Consider the following 16,100-nt stretch of genomic DNA (forward strand, 5'->3'; position numbering starts at 1 on the left):
TACTACAGTAATTCCTGTAATATAATTTTTAGAAGAATATTGTATTCAAATAAAGTTCACAAAATGTTAATAGGCATATTGAATTGAAAGTATATGAATCATTCCATAGTATATTTCTTGTTTACAGCGCACAACTAGTGAGCAAAGACTTTGGCTTAAAATGCGCTTTATTCTTTAAATATTGTACTCGGTATTATACTAACTTGAATTTGTATTGTAAATATATTTTAATATTGAGACTGATGTGAAGTTATTTCTTTTATAAAATGTCTAAATTTTCAGATACATGAGACAGTTGATATTACCTTTTTTACTTTTTCGAAATCATTTAAAAGCTTTATTTATAAATAAATGTAGCGGTATTAAAAAGATAGTGCCAGTAAAGTGATATTAGGGCCCTTGTACGTATTTATTATTACTTTAGCACATATATTCTACAAATCTTAAGTGTACTGTATTAATGGTTTATGCATTATCATATATTAATATACTGTATAACTATTAAACTATGTGTTAAAGTACCTATGATCATTTATCTGTTTTTAAAGGTGGTACTTATTTTGGTGTTTGCAACATAGACTGTAGAAAACCTACAGGGATCAAATGATTCTCTTAAATATCAAGACTACATTTGATTTTTATAAAAGTTAAATTTTAAATACAATGCACCCTTTCATATTGTGTCTACATCACAATTGGTATTTTTGTCAAACAAATCAATGTAAATAGTATATTTTGTATGGTTTATTTACAGGTTACTTTTATTTTTTATTATTTACGACCATGTATAGTTTGATTAAGTTTTGAGTTTTAAATAAAAGATGATTTGTATATCTGATTTCTTAATCATTCTTTCAGAATTTTTCATCAGTACAGTAATCATAGTTAATGGAAACAAGAGAGTTCGAGAGAACAAATTGGTTCTTTACATAATGTATTTAATTACTAACTTCACAATACATATGTAGCTTAGACAGAGATTTTTTTTAAATCTAGAATTAACATCTTGTACCAAAACCATAGTCTGTATTTTTTTGTAATAACCTTTGCAAGGGGTGTGCTAATAACTTTGCAATACTTTCATGGATTTTGGCAGCATTCCTAGATACCTCAAAGACATAAGAATATCCATTATCTAAATTCTGCAGTGAATCATATATTTCTTCACATTTAAATAGATTACATTCATCTTCATGGGCAAAGAGAATATCTATATAAAAATACATTTGAATTTTTAAGAAGGTCAAATAAGAATCATCTTGTGCTATAAAGGGTACACATTTAGAACGAGCATACAAAACAACCATTCTCACAATATATGGAGGAGGAATCATACATTCTGATTGTTTATACTCAGGTATTTCTACTTCCTGTTTAATAATATCAAAAACATGTTTAAAATCAAATGTTTCTGACACAGATTCCTCAGCATTGACAAAATCAATTGTATGAATGATATCTCTTATATTATTAGTGAAATTGTGAACCAAAAAAGCACTTGCATCCTTCAAAATTATTAATGCAAATTCAGTTCTTTTATTTATGGTATGCTTTGAATGGATAAAAAAATCTAGAACTCTTTTTAGCATGTTTAGAGGTGAAAATGTAGTTCCATCACCTAGGCGATACAATGAATTCTGATTATCACAACAGACATCAAGGCAGACAATAATTCTTTCAGGAACATTTATATTTGGTAGAATTGGTTTCTGTAAGTTAGCCATTGCTTGTTCACGTAGTCCTGGATAGTCATCTGCATTTCTGGGTGAACTCTGTTCTCTGTAATAGATGGTTCTTTAGTCGTTTTAAAAAATCTAATCTAATTAAAACTCCGGTCCTGAAAGTACATACCTTATTTCGTTAATAACATTAAAACTCATAGGATCTGATGAACCCATATTTATTATAGCGTAAAAACAGTATCCTTACTAATAATCAATGCCATTAATATTGTTTCATGTGTTATTTTATAAAAAAATATTTTTTTGGTACACATTAACAATAAACAGACACGAAAATATTAAACTATACAAGAAAACCACAGAATACAAATGAATACATTGATATAGAGCTAGACTACAACTAACTAGGTGGTTTGACAGTAACACAAATTTGCTGTTTTTTGAAGTCTCACACATGTGAACCTAGAATTCGCGTATTAGATTTATATTTAATATTGTTTTTAATGAAACTAAACCTTACTGTTATTGTTTGTTAAATAGTAAGAAAAATAAAATGGATTATCAGTACGAGCAAACCAGTGAGATAGAAGCCTTAGATTCTATATATTATGGTGATATGCAAAGTAAGTAAATATTTCGAAGCCGTCTTGATTATAGTAATAAATAAATAATTCTTCAATTAGTTGTATTATTCGCATCGATATATGATCGCCCTTTGGTATCTAGCTAACATAGCTTTTGAATGCTAACTATCTAAAAGTTTTATTTGAAAGATATCAATGATATGTTACTAAAATAAATGTATATGGTTTCTCGTAAATTAGCATTTTTTTAAATTACAGCGTTGCAGAATAAGCCTTATCATAAGTTTAGTATTCCAATTAAATCAGAAGCATTTGATGATGGTGATGGTTTGGCATGCCACTTAGTTTTTACTTACACTCCTAAGTATCCAGAAGAGCTCCCTATTGTTGAAGTTACAAATGAAGAAAATTTTGAAGATGCAGTTGACAAAAATGAAATACTAAAGCATGTGATGGAGCAGGTATAAATGTTCCTTAATTAAGCATTTGGCTTATACTTAGTATTGCATTATTTTTTTTATACACCTATTTATTTTTAAGGGTAAAGAAAATCTTGGCATGGTAATGGTTTTCACATTAGTATCTGCAGGACAGGAGTGGCTAAATGAAAAGTGGGACTTTATTAAAAAGCAGAGGGAAGAACAGATTCTTGCTAAAAAGAGGGCTGATGAAGCGGCTGAATTGGTAAATTTTCTAAATTGATAAGCTAGCATTTTTGTAGTACACAATATAGAGATAATTTAAACTCTGCTGAAATTGATTTCATAGGAACTTGGTTAAAGGTATATTATTAAAGAACCCATTTACCTATATAATATATGATCATGTTAAGGCAATTTTACTGTAATAGACTTCAATTTTCAAACAAAATTATTTTACATTTTCAAAACTTCTACTTCTAATTAAGAAATTATTGATATTGATATACTCTGTCATATATCTTTACAGAAACGATTTGAGGGCACGAGAGTAACAGTTGAATCATTCTTAGCTTGGAGAAAACAGTTTGAGATAGACATGGGTATACCAGCAAAAAGGGAAAAAGAATCGAAAGACAAGACAAAACTCACAGGAAGAGAACTCTTCCTTAGAGATACAACCCTCAATGAATCCGATTTGAAATTCCTAGATGATGGTAAGTTCATCTAATATATAATAGTTATTCACTAACATAAAAATAAACCAATAACTAGTAAAATAATACTTTAGCCATTACCAGTACTTTTAGGCCTTAATTTAAGTTACTAGTTGTATACTTGATTGCTGCATATAAGATTTATGCAGCTATTCCCAACAGACATTCTGAATACCTTGCTTTGCCTTATAATTTTGCAACTGAATACCAAGTAAACAAACTCCTCCTAATAAGAATTGGTTGTTTTAATAACTTGCAGGTGATGCAGTGAAAGTTGATGAATCATTGTTCCAAGACCTAGATGACCTAGATATATCAGATGAAGATGATGAAGATTACATTCCTGGTCAAAGTGACAGTGAAAGCGATTAGCTTATAATTTTTGTTCAGTTGTAAATAAGTCCTATAACAATTGTAAGTATGCATTTTAAATGTCTGTATATCTTATTTAAAACTAAAGACATCATTCATCATCAATTAGACCATCACAACAAATTTTAAAATATAAATTATATATTGTTTTATGCAGGTCGACACTTCAATTCTCTAAGCCTTTATTGCATCATGGAGGGTAGTTTTAATAAAATTGTGTATTATAAATTTTAGCTTTTTATTTACACTTTCTCAGAAACTACAAGAAAACATCAATTCTATTCAATTAAAAAGCATTGAAACTTAATACATCCATATTCAATAACAGCAAAAAAATTAACAGATACACTATGATAACCTAACAGTTAAAGAAATTAATCTTATTTACAAAGTGCAGTCTTCAAACCAAGAAATAAACATTCTTAGAATACCTAATTAACTAACAGGAGATATGTATTAAAAACATTAAAATATAATAATAATAAAATTACTATTGCACTTTCAAAGATAATAAAATTAATAGCAGTTAGGAATTAACAGTCCATTGCGAGTACTTTAAAATATGTGCTAAAAATAAATTAGATAAAGTGTGATAAGTAATGTAATTTAATATTATTTTAAGGTGATTTGAAAAGTATCCATCACCATTTTCGAAAATATGTTTTATAATTTGCAGTGAAGTAACAAAAACTTAAGTTTTACATGCTATTTCACACAATGTTTAAATATTTTGTTTATTGACATAAAAAACATTATTTATTTTTAAAAAAGGCTGTAAAGTATTAATTGTATATATGGAAATTAAATAAATAAGTTCAACTAAAGTTCCTTCAACAAAAATGATATTTATTCTAGTGTTCGGTTGATTTACTCTTGCAATCAATTAAAAAATATATAGTGTGTTAAATTGAGATTTTTAATGTAGTTTATGCTATCCGTTAGAAATATCTATAATCTATTGCCTCAGCATTGCCCTAGGGCAATGCGAAGTTGATAGACATGTCAGAAATACCATGTTTCGCTATACGCTGTAACTGTGCATACATACATATGTTTATTCTGTATCCTTTGTAGGTTTAAAATACTTTAAAACAATATAAGTTATTTAAATGTCATTCATATGTCCAAAGTAAAAGAGCCATTAAAAGTAACACAATAAATCTGCTACAATAATTATTAAAATATGTATGCTTACAGCACGGTAAAGTCATATTGGAAGAGATTTGCTAAGAATTACGAATTTGTATGTTAAATAATTAAGTTTATAGTGCTTTTAAATCTTAGCATTGTCATAGTCCATGCTATATAGATGGTGAGATTACTTTTTTTTACATAAATAAACTTTTTGATAAGAAAAACGAACATGGAATTGTAATTAATAAATTGTAGTTTTACTCCCTACTTCTTCCAAAAAGAAAAATAAGGATAAGATCAATTGTATGTCTAGGCCTTGAGTACTAAAAAAGAACTATATAGAGAAAAATATCCATTTCTTATAACAAACAAAAAACTACTCTAATACTAATGTAATGTAACTATAGACAATTTTATTTTATTGGACTAGCTATTATCGTGTAAAAATATCTCGATAGTCTTATAAAAGTCCATCCCGGCTACGTGACACAAATCCTTTCAAGTACTAATTACAAGTGGAATCAAGAACTTCCGTAAGTTACAAGGAATTAAATTGACCTAAATAGCCGGAATCTTGTAATGGGATTGAAAGTATAATTATTACTAGATACTAACATGAAGGGTACACACACGACAACCACATAAAAACTATGTAATGATTAAGCGGTCCCACACGCCTTCCCTCCATAACAATATGCCAGACTGAATTAACAAAAACTATTTAACGTGCAGTCTCAAAAATTTATAATCTTTAACTATATTTAGTTAATTAACGTGTAATAAGTTATAATTAACATGTAACAAATAACGGAAATTGCTTTATCGCACTTACACAGAATATTATGACACTTACACAGAAATATTAGACTTCTTTTAATTTGGTAGGTATATGGAATGGAATAGTAGAATGTTAACACACATCTCACTTTACACAGTATTCAAGAATTAAAATATTACACGTTTGAGGGTAAATACAACGGTTTATATACAAATTAAGCTAGCATTTAAATATCCATGGTGTGTATACTTAATATGTATAGCACTTTATTACTATTTCAGTCCGTCTCGCTTCACAAAAGATTAAAATGGCATCAACAGTCTACATTGAGGATAAAGCTTTCAGATTGTAACGTTGAACGTATTTTGTAAACTTAATTTTACGTACTGGAAGAAATATAAATATAACCAATTCATATTTTAAAGCAACCAGTATCGACCATGCTGCCTTAAAAATATTAGAAATATCGTTTTGGAAATATTGTCTTGAAAACCAATCAGCAATAGCTCTTGATGCGCATTTAAATCTACGTATAAAAACAATTTTAAGCATGATGAATCAGTTGTCGTGTTAAGCCCCACAGCGGTTGTAGAAACCATACGACCTAAGTCGTTTGCTGTAGGTTATGGCGAGTGCTCATTTGAGTCTTTGTGTCACATTTGCGAGCGCAACGGCGAATGCTTGTAATGCGGAGAACGGATATTGAAAGTCTAGTGTGTATGCGTTGCCGTCGATACGACCAAATTGCATAACCTGTTGAGTAATTTTTATTTTTTATTTTATGGAATATGTACTGCTCTGTGCTCTATAACACACTAGCAATATTCTTAATCTAACGTAATAATAATTACAAATTTAACAGAAACTTTTAACAATTTTAAAAAGGCCCTTATGGCATGTTTTATGCTGGCAGTATTTCCTCGCTGCATTATAATATGTACTTATTAAATGAGCGAGAAAAGCACCAGCTCTAAATAAATATAAAAGGAATAAAAATTCTAAATATTTTGTCATGGGCCAGTTGATACTGGATTAAATAAAGTATAAGTGTGGTCTTTTCTAAGGTTATATTTATCTGTTGAATTGTTTTTTTTAACCATGTAACAAATAGTTATTAACAAATAGACCACAATTTAAGGCTTTCTCACATTCTATCTGATAAAGATTTAATGGATTTCTGCTGTAGTATTTTTATGTGAATAGTATGTGGTCCTACTCAAAATATTTATATTATTTAACCTAGTTCAATTATGTTCGTTATCGCCTACGCTTTCTCACTTTACACGAGTTCTACCAGAAACTTTTTATTCATCGAAATCTCACCTGTTTCCCATGGTATTCAATTTGGAAATTCTTAGCTGATTCCTGCGTGACTCGGCCACCAAAATCTAATTGGTACACTTGACTATTCTCATTCCACATTGGAGCCTTATTGTGCATCACTAACTGACGACGTGCGCTGCGGTCGGTAGATGCGGGAATGTTGCCACCTGCACGCTTTATCTAGAATTGGTAAGTTACAATAAATATTGTAATATATTGCGACTGCGAAAGAGTTCCTGCATCTCCTACAAGACAAGACACGCTTAGTGAGACTGATGGCTAACCAGTAAAGGACAGGTACCAAAAGAAGAAGAATAAAAAAAAGCACTTAAAAACATACAAGGTACCTATACTTGTTTATCACTCTGAACTCCATGCCTCTTGGTAAGGCCAAGACATGGAAATGATTCGGTCCTTCGAATAAAGTTATCTAACAAACCTTATTTCTTAATTGTGCTTTTTGGAAACTCTCTAAATCCCTGAAGTTCTTGCTATTGATTTCATTGTAACCGTTTGGTACCTCGTCGTCAGAACTCTCTGATAGTTTCTTGTTTCGCCTGCGATTCAGTAACGGCGAATTCAAAAGTTGCCTGAAACGCATTTCAAATAATTAGGTACATAATAACGGCACTATCAACATATTATCATTTTGATACCGCCCAGCCGACCATGAACACACAGTGTCAGAAGATTGGCAATTGGCGGCCTTTTTTGATTTGTTACGCTCTTTTCTTAAACGATCATTGTGACAACAACTCTAGTGTCTTTGTTGCCTTGTTGTTACTGAACATTGAAAAGTGTAAAAATATTAGCTTAAAATATAACTTTAAGGGAAAACTTTTTGAAGTGAAACTTCTTTATCGGCGTTGGAAAAAAATTCACCGTCCCATTTTTCGGTTACGAAATTTTTTTCGTCCGTAAAGAGGATATCACGGTGTCGGTTTTTCGCGTACCGCTTTAACAACACCCGCGATCTCTTAAGCCTTATTATCGCTTTAACATTAAGTAAATGCCCATCATCTTCTTTTTGTATGCTCGTAGACCAAAAACTTCACTTAGAATCTTTTTTACTGTTTTCCTACTGACACCCATCTGCAACTTATTTTTTCGGACAGGCTTTCTTGCTATCTGCTCCTTGATAGCTTTCATTACTACTGGTGCTCTTGCGGACCAGTCAGTTATTTTCGTGTCCTCAACACTGGAGACTTTATTGTACGGTACACAAACCTAAGCGACATAATGAAATTTTTGAGCAACTTCAAAATTGTACTCGCCGAGTGCCCACAGCGGTGCAACGCAATAACAACTATTCGGTTTTCTTTCAATGTCCATCCATCTCCATAGTGAAAAATTACGGAATGTTTGTTTCTTGTTTTAAAACAATAGTTAAACATTCAAAAATAGTTATTATTTTTTTATAGAATCATATACGAAATTTAAAAATAATGTGCCTAAAAATAACTTTGTGACCAACTACGGAATGTGTACCTATGTCGTAATATTTATTTTATTCGATTTAAAATATATGTACTATATATGTATTACCTTATAGGAGAAGCAGATGAATATCTATGTCTGCGTTGCCTTGGAGCGGGCGAAGCAGCAGAAGCGGGCGCAGGGGCGGAACGCGCGGGGCGAGGGGAAGTTGGGGCGGAGCTACTCTCACGCACCACGCCTGAACTGGTGTTTCGACCGCCGCGGGACGCCAACAGTCGTAGCGCTAGTTGTTCTAAGGAACCTGTCAAAGATAATATAATTTGCAATCTCCTTCGTAGAAATGAAAAAGTTTTTAATAAGACGAGATCCCATCCCTTTAGCTAAGCTTCTAGAACTAAGAATACCCTCGAGGGTTGCAGAAACTGGCATGGTGGTAGTTTTGTCGCCAAAGAGCGATTGAGACAAACGATAAACTTTCTTACTATTTTCGCATGACTCCAGTAAATCAGATATAAATTATCATTCACTACTAAACAAGTAAGTATATAAACACTACGTTCAACTATCATATGGACTTAGTAATATTGTTTTTTTGTATTCAAGGGAAAGCGGAAATTGTTTTCTTTGTACTATTTTGTGATTGTTTGAGAGCAAGGTAGCGAAATAAAGCCTAGTCAGCTAAATTCTAATTTGTGCTTGACATGCCTTTGCGGTTGGAGCGCACAATGCAGGATAACCTACACTAATTCGTGCAAATCTTGTCGTGATTTAAGTGATTACCTACTTTTTGCATTTTAGCGTAAACCCGTACGTGCGTCTAGCTGGTGGTCTCAGTATGGACCACATCTCCCCCGAAGAAGTAATAAGCGGGTGAGAAAGCATCTACTACTAACTATAATACTTGCTGTAATCGGAGTCACTGTCGGTAAGCGGCGGCGGAGCGGGCGGCGCAACAGGCGTAGCACGAGTACTACACGCCACGCACACATATGTATCCGTTTCCACATCTCTCTTATCATACGGAGACACGAGCCTACACACTGTGCACACCGGATAGTCCCTTCGCGACCTTCGGCTCTTCCCTTCCTCTGTACTTGTTCCGCTATTGTCTTCACTATTGCACCGGCTCGAATGCGATTCCTCTACCTTTGAGTTCAAATCGCTCTTTTTCTTGATCTTATCGGCGGTAATTGATAGTTCACTGGAGTCCAAGCTGCGTGATTTCCCACATTTTTTCAATGTCATTTTTGTTGTTTCAACAGCTTTCATGTCGTTCTTAAAGTATCTTCTCGGTCTTCTGTGCCGTTTGTTATTAACAAGTATGAGTCGGCGAGGTGGTTCCCCTCTTAAGGCAGATAGGCTAACCTGAGCATGAAGAACTTGTGGGTCCACTAAGTCTAAGTAGCCGACACTACAACTTCGTGTCATAGTATCGTACATTGGAACATTTGCACAGACAGGACTAATGGGAACAACTGTGGTGGTCCTTTGAACTCTTCTCTCTTCTCTTGGCTTTTCCGTAATATTATTAATCGTATCCACTGGCGTCTCCTCATCAATGTATTTCAGATCTTCTCCTTTCTGCAAATTCTTCAAAGTCTCATTCCTCTTACACATAGCATCTGGATGAACTTCATGCTCAAAATTCTTATTACATAGCGATTTTAATATTCTAGTGTTCATTTCAAACGACGCCGATTCGCCTCTACTGCAAATGTTTTTCCGAATTTTAGATAGACAGTTATCTGTTATGTGGTTATCACATTTCTTAATAGTTACTTGTCTGCTAGGTTCTAAGCTTAGGTTTAAATTAAAACTTTGGTGTTCATTATTAGACAAATTCCCTTTAAGAGATACGCTGTCACCTCTGACACTATAGTCAGTTCTACCGCCATAGAAATCTCCTCTTCCGCCGCAAGTTACCGCCTGAGGGGAAGGTCTTTCAAAAATAATATCGGTTGGAGCTACCGCGTTTTTGGGAGACTGTAGAGTAGGGACAGAACTTTCACATCTTAAAGGAGATATAGCATGTCTATTCGGCAAGGTTGTAGGGTTGTTCACTCTTCTTTCAGTAGCTTGAGGCGCATGCCTTATGGGCGTTGCGTAAACATTCTCTGGTACGTTATTCATAGTATCACTCGTATCAATAAAAGGAAATTCTTCATATGATTCTGCCCTAGCTATGGCTGGGTTCGGCGTGTTATTGTTGGACGTATCCGCTTGCGTTATTGTCAGGTTTCCAGTTCGTTCATTAAGAATTGAAGGGTTGAACTTTCTCCTAATATTATTATTCGAATGGGTAGGTGAATTATTGTCACTAGATTGAAACACATCTTCCTCGTCCTCGGAGAATATGTTGGGGTTAAAATTAGGGTCGGGTCCAACAGGATAGTCATCCCTCAGTTCCGTAATCGTTAAAGTCATTTGCCGCGGCTGCAAATGTAATAGAGAAGTTTTGTAAGTGACTTGTCCTAGATTTGCGGGAACGTTTTTAGCGAGGCCGTGCATTTTAAACTTTGTCCCCCAAATATTCGATGTAACCTCCACTAATCGAACATCCTGCAATAGAAAATAAAATTTACAGTTTTCTACTACAATTTTGTAACCCGTTTTATAACCAAAATTTGTCTAAGTCTGCTAAACATTTAATACTTAAGTCAAACATCAAAACAACAAGACAATATTTTTGGAGTTAAGAAAGAAAACTCCTTAAGAAACGATTTGAGTTATAAGGCACGGAAATTTTATGATGAGTAAAATCAAGTGTAACACGAAAAGTTGAGGCGTTACGTATAAAGAGACAAACATATATATCTGTAGTATTGAACGTGTAAAATAATGATTCCATCTCATTCTCTCTCTAAAATTGGATTTGTATAAATTGAACACAATCATTATTGTTATTATTTATATTGTTTTGTAACATTATGTAATACGCTTTATTGAAGTAATATAAATAATCCGAATAATTACAGATATATGTTTGTTTCTCTTATCATTTTAGCAGATGCGTTCATTTACCCTTTTTTTCTATTCGATATATATATCATAATTATCGTTCGTAAGGAGTAAACTCCAATCGTGCGTCGTAGCTGACACACACACATTTTTTTTTAGTGTGGTAAGTTTATACATCACTTGTTTTACATACTTTATCTAGGACCAAGTTAAAGTCATTGAAAAACATAGTGCTTAGCTAACTGACAGTCCATATTGATATGATTATTACCTTAATTTCTACCTTCTATAAAATGCGCAACTTAATGCTAATGATTATAATACCTCTGGCAATGAATCAATATAGGCAAGTTCATCTGGAGTTTCATCTTTATCAGTTGAATTCCGAGATTTGCGTCGTTCACGGGCACGACGTCGTCGCTGCAAACGTGGGGATCCCGAACAACCTGCTATTCCATTACATATGTTTAATAATATAAATTAATAACATACTCTAAATTTACAATTAACAATATATAATATCCATCAAGGGTTAAAGCGCCACGACATTTGTTAATAATATGTGATATTGCATATTAATTAACTTGCGGTTCGAGAACTTAACATACCCTCTTCCCTTTCAGTATCAGAAGAACAAGAGTCCTCTTGTGAGAGTCTTGCGCGACGAGTGCGAGGCGTGTTGGGCGCGCGGGGGGAGGGCGCGCTGCCACTTGATGAACTACCCGCACTACTACTACTCGATTCGCGGGTTACTGGTATGGTACCCTCTGCAAAAGTAAACATATTTTTGCTAACCATTAGAGCATTTTTCAATTACACATCTCCATGTAACCTTTGTTATTCATTATTTTAAATTTTAAGGAAAGGCTGAAGTAAAATCTTAAAAATGATATAACTGTTTACACGTTTCATTTTATAATTTATTTATTTTCTATCATTAAAACAGTTGTTAATTTATAACTAATAATAATAAAGCCCGTTTACATTTTATACATTATTTTATTTATTTTGTTAACCCTATATATCCGATTCGCGGGTAATGGCCTCCTCCAGCTTTATCCTCATTTATAATTAGGAATTCTAAAAAACCAATCAAATTTGTTTATGTATGTATTTTGTCGTTGTTACTCAAAACTCACCTTCAGCTTGCGGATCAAAAATAACAAACTCCGGCCTAATCTTGCTTGTTCGTCGCCCTTTAAGCAAAGGCACCAAACCGCCTAAATGTTCCAAATACAAAGTGTAGGCACCTGCCTCTTCATCATCATGTCTCAACATGGTGCAATGTAGTCGACCACCAGCCGATGGCGGCCGTGATACAAAACGTCGTAACTCACTTGTTTCTGGTACGTTACACTAAGAAAAGAATGAATGAATGAAACTAATGAAAATTTAATCTATGTAAATTTTTTCCAAAGAACATTTTTAAAACATGCCGATTTTCATACGATTTATAATATCTGAAGTGTATCAATGAGCAAAATAAAACAGAGATTTAAGGCCCATTTAGATGTACAGAGTTTCTCGTCTCGAAGGTACGATTATCCTTAGTAATTAAGAAAAACCTGAGTAATTAATTTATAGCTGACCACAATTGGATACGTCCAACGAAAATGACACAAAAATCCTTTAAATTTGGCGCTGCCGATAATATTAAGTTCATTGAACTTTATACAAGTTACGACTGTTTGTGGAACACGGAAAATGAAAATTAACCTATTATCTTTTTTCCGTTTCCGTTTAATTAATTCTTGTCTTAGAAGAGCAGATATAATTAAAACACCCTCACGCACTGCACTCAGCAACTGGCACAAAACCTCGAAATACGATTATTGCTTTTGAAATTCTGTTTACACGGACACAATTAACTTTCCATTGCGAGGAAATTCTCTCCAAAGTGGAAGAGCGAGAGGTGTGAATGTTTAGACGAAGAAACTTTTTTAAACTCTCTCCATATAAATGGGCCTTTAAGAAGGAACAATAAAATCGTATTTTTGTTTTTATATACAGAACAAATCTTCCTATAATTCTCGGCTTTGAATTCGTAACTTTAATGCAAATAAACATCTTGTAATGACAACGTAACATTACTTACAAAATAAGATACATATAGAAATCACCAAAAACTAGTACGGTAAGCACAAAAATAACTAACATACCTCGCCAAAATTAATAAATTGTTACCCGAATAGTGTGTGCGAAGAGGCTAGCCAATGCGGGTTGAAGTCTTGGAGGCAATGGGAGTTTTGCAGCCAGTCTTGGATGCCTCAAAGCTGCAGCAGCACGAACTCTTGCAAGGAGTTGAAGCGGTGCCACAACTCGCCATACCCGCGCAGTGCAAACCGCCCCCCCCGCACTTACGAATAGACGCCGTGCTGCATGACCCCATGTGAGCGATGTCACTCGCGCCTTAGAAATTTCATGCGGGTAATTCGTTTACTGAATTGTGTTGTATATTACAATCGATAGCATATCGAAATTTATTTTGAGTATATTTTTAATAAGAAAACTATAATATTTATCAAAATTCAATTATTCCTACTAATAATAATAATTTATTGCAAGAATATGGTACAAAAATGTGTAAACGTGTGCGCGCAAATTTGCCTTTAATGGAGCTTTACATTTTACATTATTGGTCATATGAATTAGTCAATACTTATATTATTTGTATGGTACATATAATATCAAACGTTATTAAATTTATATCAACTACAGTGTCTCACGCAAATAATCATTTATTGAAAAATTTGTCGATTTTTAATGACTCTAGTCGGAAGATCTTTTAATTCTTTTGGTAAATTATTGTAACCCTTAATTGTCATATAAAAGGTGTTTTTCCTAAACAGTTCCAGATAGATTTTTGGCACAGCGAATTTCCCCCAATGTCTACTTCTTACGTCGACTTCTACATTCGACATAAAAATATGTATGTTTCTGTGCACGAATAAGGTGATTTCAAAAATATAAATACGGGGAAGTGATAAAATTTTGAGCTTCTTAAATAAAGGTACGGAACTATCAAGACAGTTCGCTCCACAAATTGCTCTAATACATTTCTTTTGAGCATTAAATACCTTATTTACTTCGACCGAATTTCCCCAAACTATAATTCCATAACTAAGCATAGATGAAACATATGCATGATAAGCAGCCAATACCGTATCATGGTTAACAGTTTCCCTTAGTCGTTTTAACACAAAAAGGAAACTGTCTATTTTGTTATGTAACTTTTCAATTCAATTTCAAACTTTCCAACTACAAAATTTATCTAGCGTTATACCTAAAACTGCGATCATTATTTCTAGTTTATTGTTTTTGTATTTGTCTATTTGTGTTTTTGAGTTGTAGGTCTGAAAATGGATTATGTTAGTTTTGGTCATGTTTATTTGTAGATTATTTGAATTCATCCAGTTGATGGCGTCGTCTAGAGATTTAATTAAGTTGTTTTTTTTTTAATCTTGTTTGTTTTTACTTTTTATTATAAGTGTTACTATCATCAGCAAATAGTATACAGTTCTGGTGTATAGCATCTGGGAGGTCATTATTGCATGTTACAAAAAGTACTGGGACCAAAATACTGCCTTGAACTGTTCCGTACTCATTTTTCTTAAAATTGGATCTATAGGTTTTTTGTTCTAGTTTACAAATCTTTGTTATATCCACATATTTAATTCCATTTTCAAGGTAACTTTTCACCCAGTTATAAGTATATCTATTATTATAATTCTATATCTATTTATTGAAAATACTATATTTATATGTTGGATATAATACATTCATTAATAAATTTTGAGTATATTACAATATTTGGTGCGGTTGTATTCTATTAATGGCATCAAACACGACTGTAAAAAAAATATTTTATATGATTAAATATTTATAAAGAACCGGGGAGAACGGGCTCAATTCCAGAGAGCTCGCGAGTGCTTAGCTGGCATTTAATAATTGATATGCTCTTTTCTTGAAGAACCTTAGGTCGACTATAAACCCTAAGTAGACTTTTTAGAAGTTTAACATTTAAACCATTACTTTCCACCCTACTATCGTACTTGTAATAAATAAACTCGCTTCAATTACAGAGAGAAATGTGAAATACATAATTTACTTAGGACGCAGTAAACACAATAACAGTCCCGGATCTCCCCCGTGGGACTAAAGACATTAACTACGCCTACTTTAGTGACCATTTTCCTTCGACCATGCCTTCACAACTACCCCACAGATATTACTACACAATAATGTTTTTAAAGCTCTATTATAGTCACTTTAAAGTTCTCTCATAACATTTACATAAACGATACTACGTTTTAAGGAGCATATACGTTCGTAACACTTAAAACTATACATTTTGTATGTATTTACCTGTGTGTAAGGTATGGGTACTGTGTAGATAAGAGTCCCTGTGTCTGAGTAGAACTTTAAAATATTTTTGAAAGGCGGTGTGTCTTCTGCTTCGCCGCATTCTGTAAAACAATTATAAATTAAAATCGAGACACTTACCCCCAAACAGCATATTTCTGCATTTGATTCGATGATATTTTTTCTTTCGAATAAAAAGTTAATATTGTTTTTTCTAACCTCTGGTTTGATAAAATTGAATGAACGCAACCATAAAAACCACGAGAATTATCTATTATTATAAAATAGCTTATTTATATGTACTTTTTATATATATTGTATTTGTGATGTGTCTG

General features: G+C 32.9%; 3 protein-coding genes across 3 annotated transcripts in view; 1 reads left to right on the forward strand and 2 right to left on the reverse strand.

The window, feature by feature from the left end:
* Positions 1-814: 814 nt before the first annotated feature.
* On the reverse strand, positions 815-2,030 carry LOC123716495 (BRISC and BRCA1-A complex member 1-like). Its single transcript, XM_045672300.1, has 2 exons — positions 1,852-2,030; positions 815-1,779 (listed from the first exon to the last, which is right to left on the reverse strand). Exons 1-2 carry the CDS (start codon positions 1,896-1,898, stop codon positions 999-1,001), a joined length of 828 nt encoding a protein of 275 aa, XP_045528256.1. The 5' UTR covers positions 1,899-2,030; the 3' UTR covers positions 815-998.
* Positions 2,031-2,120: 90 nt separating this feature from the next.
* On the forward strand, positions 2,121-3,995 carry LOC123708879 (RWD domain-containing protein 1). The gene is made up of 6 exons (XM_045659851.1): positions 2,121-2,305; positions 2,525-2,727; positions 2,807-2,950; positions 3,215-3,401; positions 3,661-3,815; positions 3,931-3,995. The coding sequence occupies exons 1-5, from the start codon at positions 2,236-2,238 to the stop codon at positions 3,771-3,773; spliced, it is 717 nt and encodes a 238-aa protein (XP_045515807.1). The 5' UTR covers positions 2,121-2,235; the 3' UTR covers positions 3,774-3,815; positions 3,931-3,995.
* A 525-nt stretch (positions 3,996-4,520) lies between these two features.
* Positions 4,521-16,100, reverse strand: part of LOC123714008 (tubby-related protein 4) — a 28,552-nt gene continuing 16,972 nt past the window's right edge. Inside the window, exons 6-15 of the mRNA XM_045667998.1 lie at positions 15,769-15,869; positions 13,588-13,812; positions 12,543-12,759; positions 12,012-12,170; positions 11,728-11,849; positions 9,339-11,004; positions 8,554-8,746; positions 7,448-7,598; positions 7,009-7,188; positions 4,521-6,438 (exon numbers count right to left, since the gene is read on the reverse strand). Of these exons, the coding sequence (XP_045523954.1) occupies positions 6,322-6,438; positions 7,009-7,188; positions 7,448-7,598; positions 8,554-8,746; positions 9,339-11,004; positions 11,728-11,849; positions 12,012-12,170; positions 12,543-12,759; positions 13,588-13,812; positions 15,769-15,869 (3,131 nt within the window). The 3' untranslated portion in view covers positions 4,521-6,321. The remainder of the gene's footprint in view (positions 6,439-7,008; positions 7,189-7,447; positions 7,599-8,553; positions 8,747-9,338; positions 11,005-11,727; positions 11,850-12,011; positions 12,171-12,542; positions 12,760-13,587; positions 13,813-15,768; positions 15,870-16,100) is intronic.

This window comes from Pieris brassicae, chromosome 1 (assembly GCF_905147105.1).
Source record: "Pieris brassicae chromosome 1, ilPieBrab1.1, whole genome shotgun sequence".
Classification (NCBI taxonomy): Eukaryota; Metazoa; Arthropoda; class Insecta; order Lepidoptera; family Pieridae; genus Pieris; species Pieris brassicae.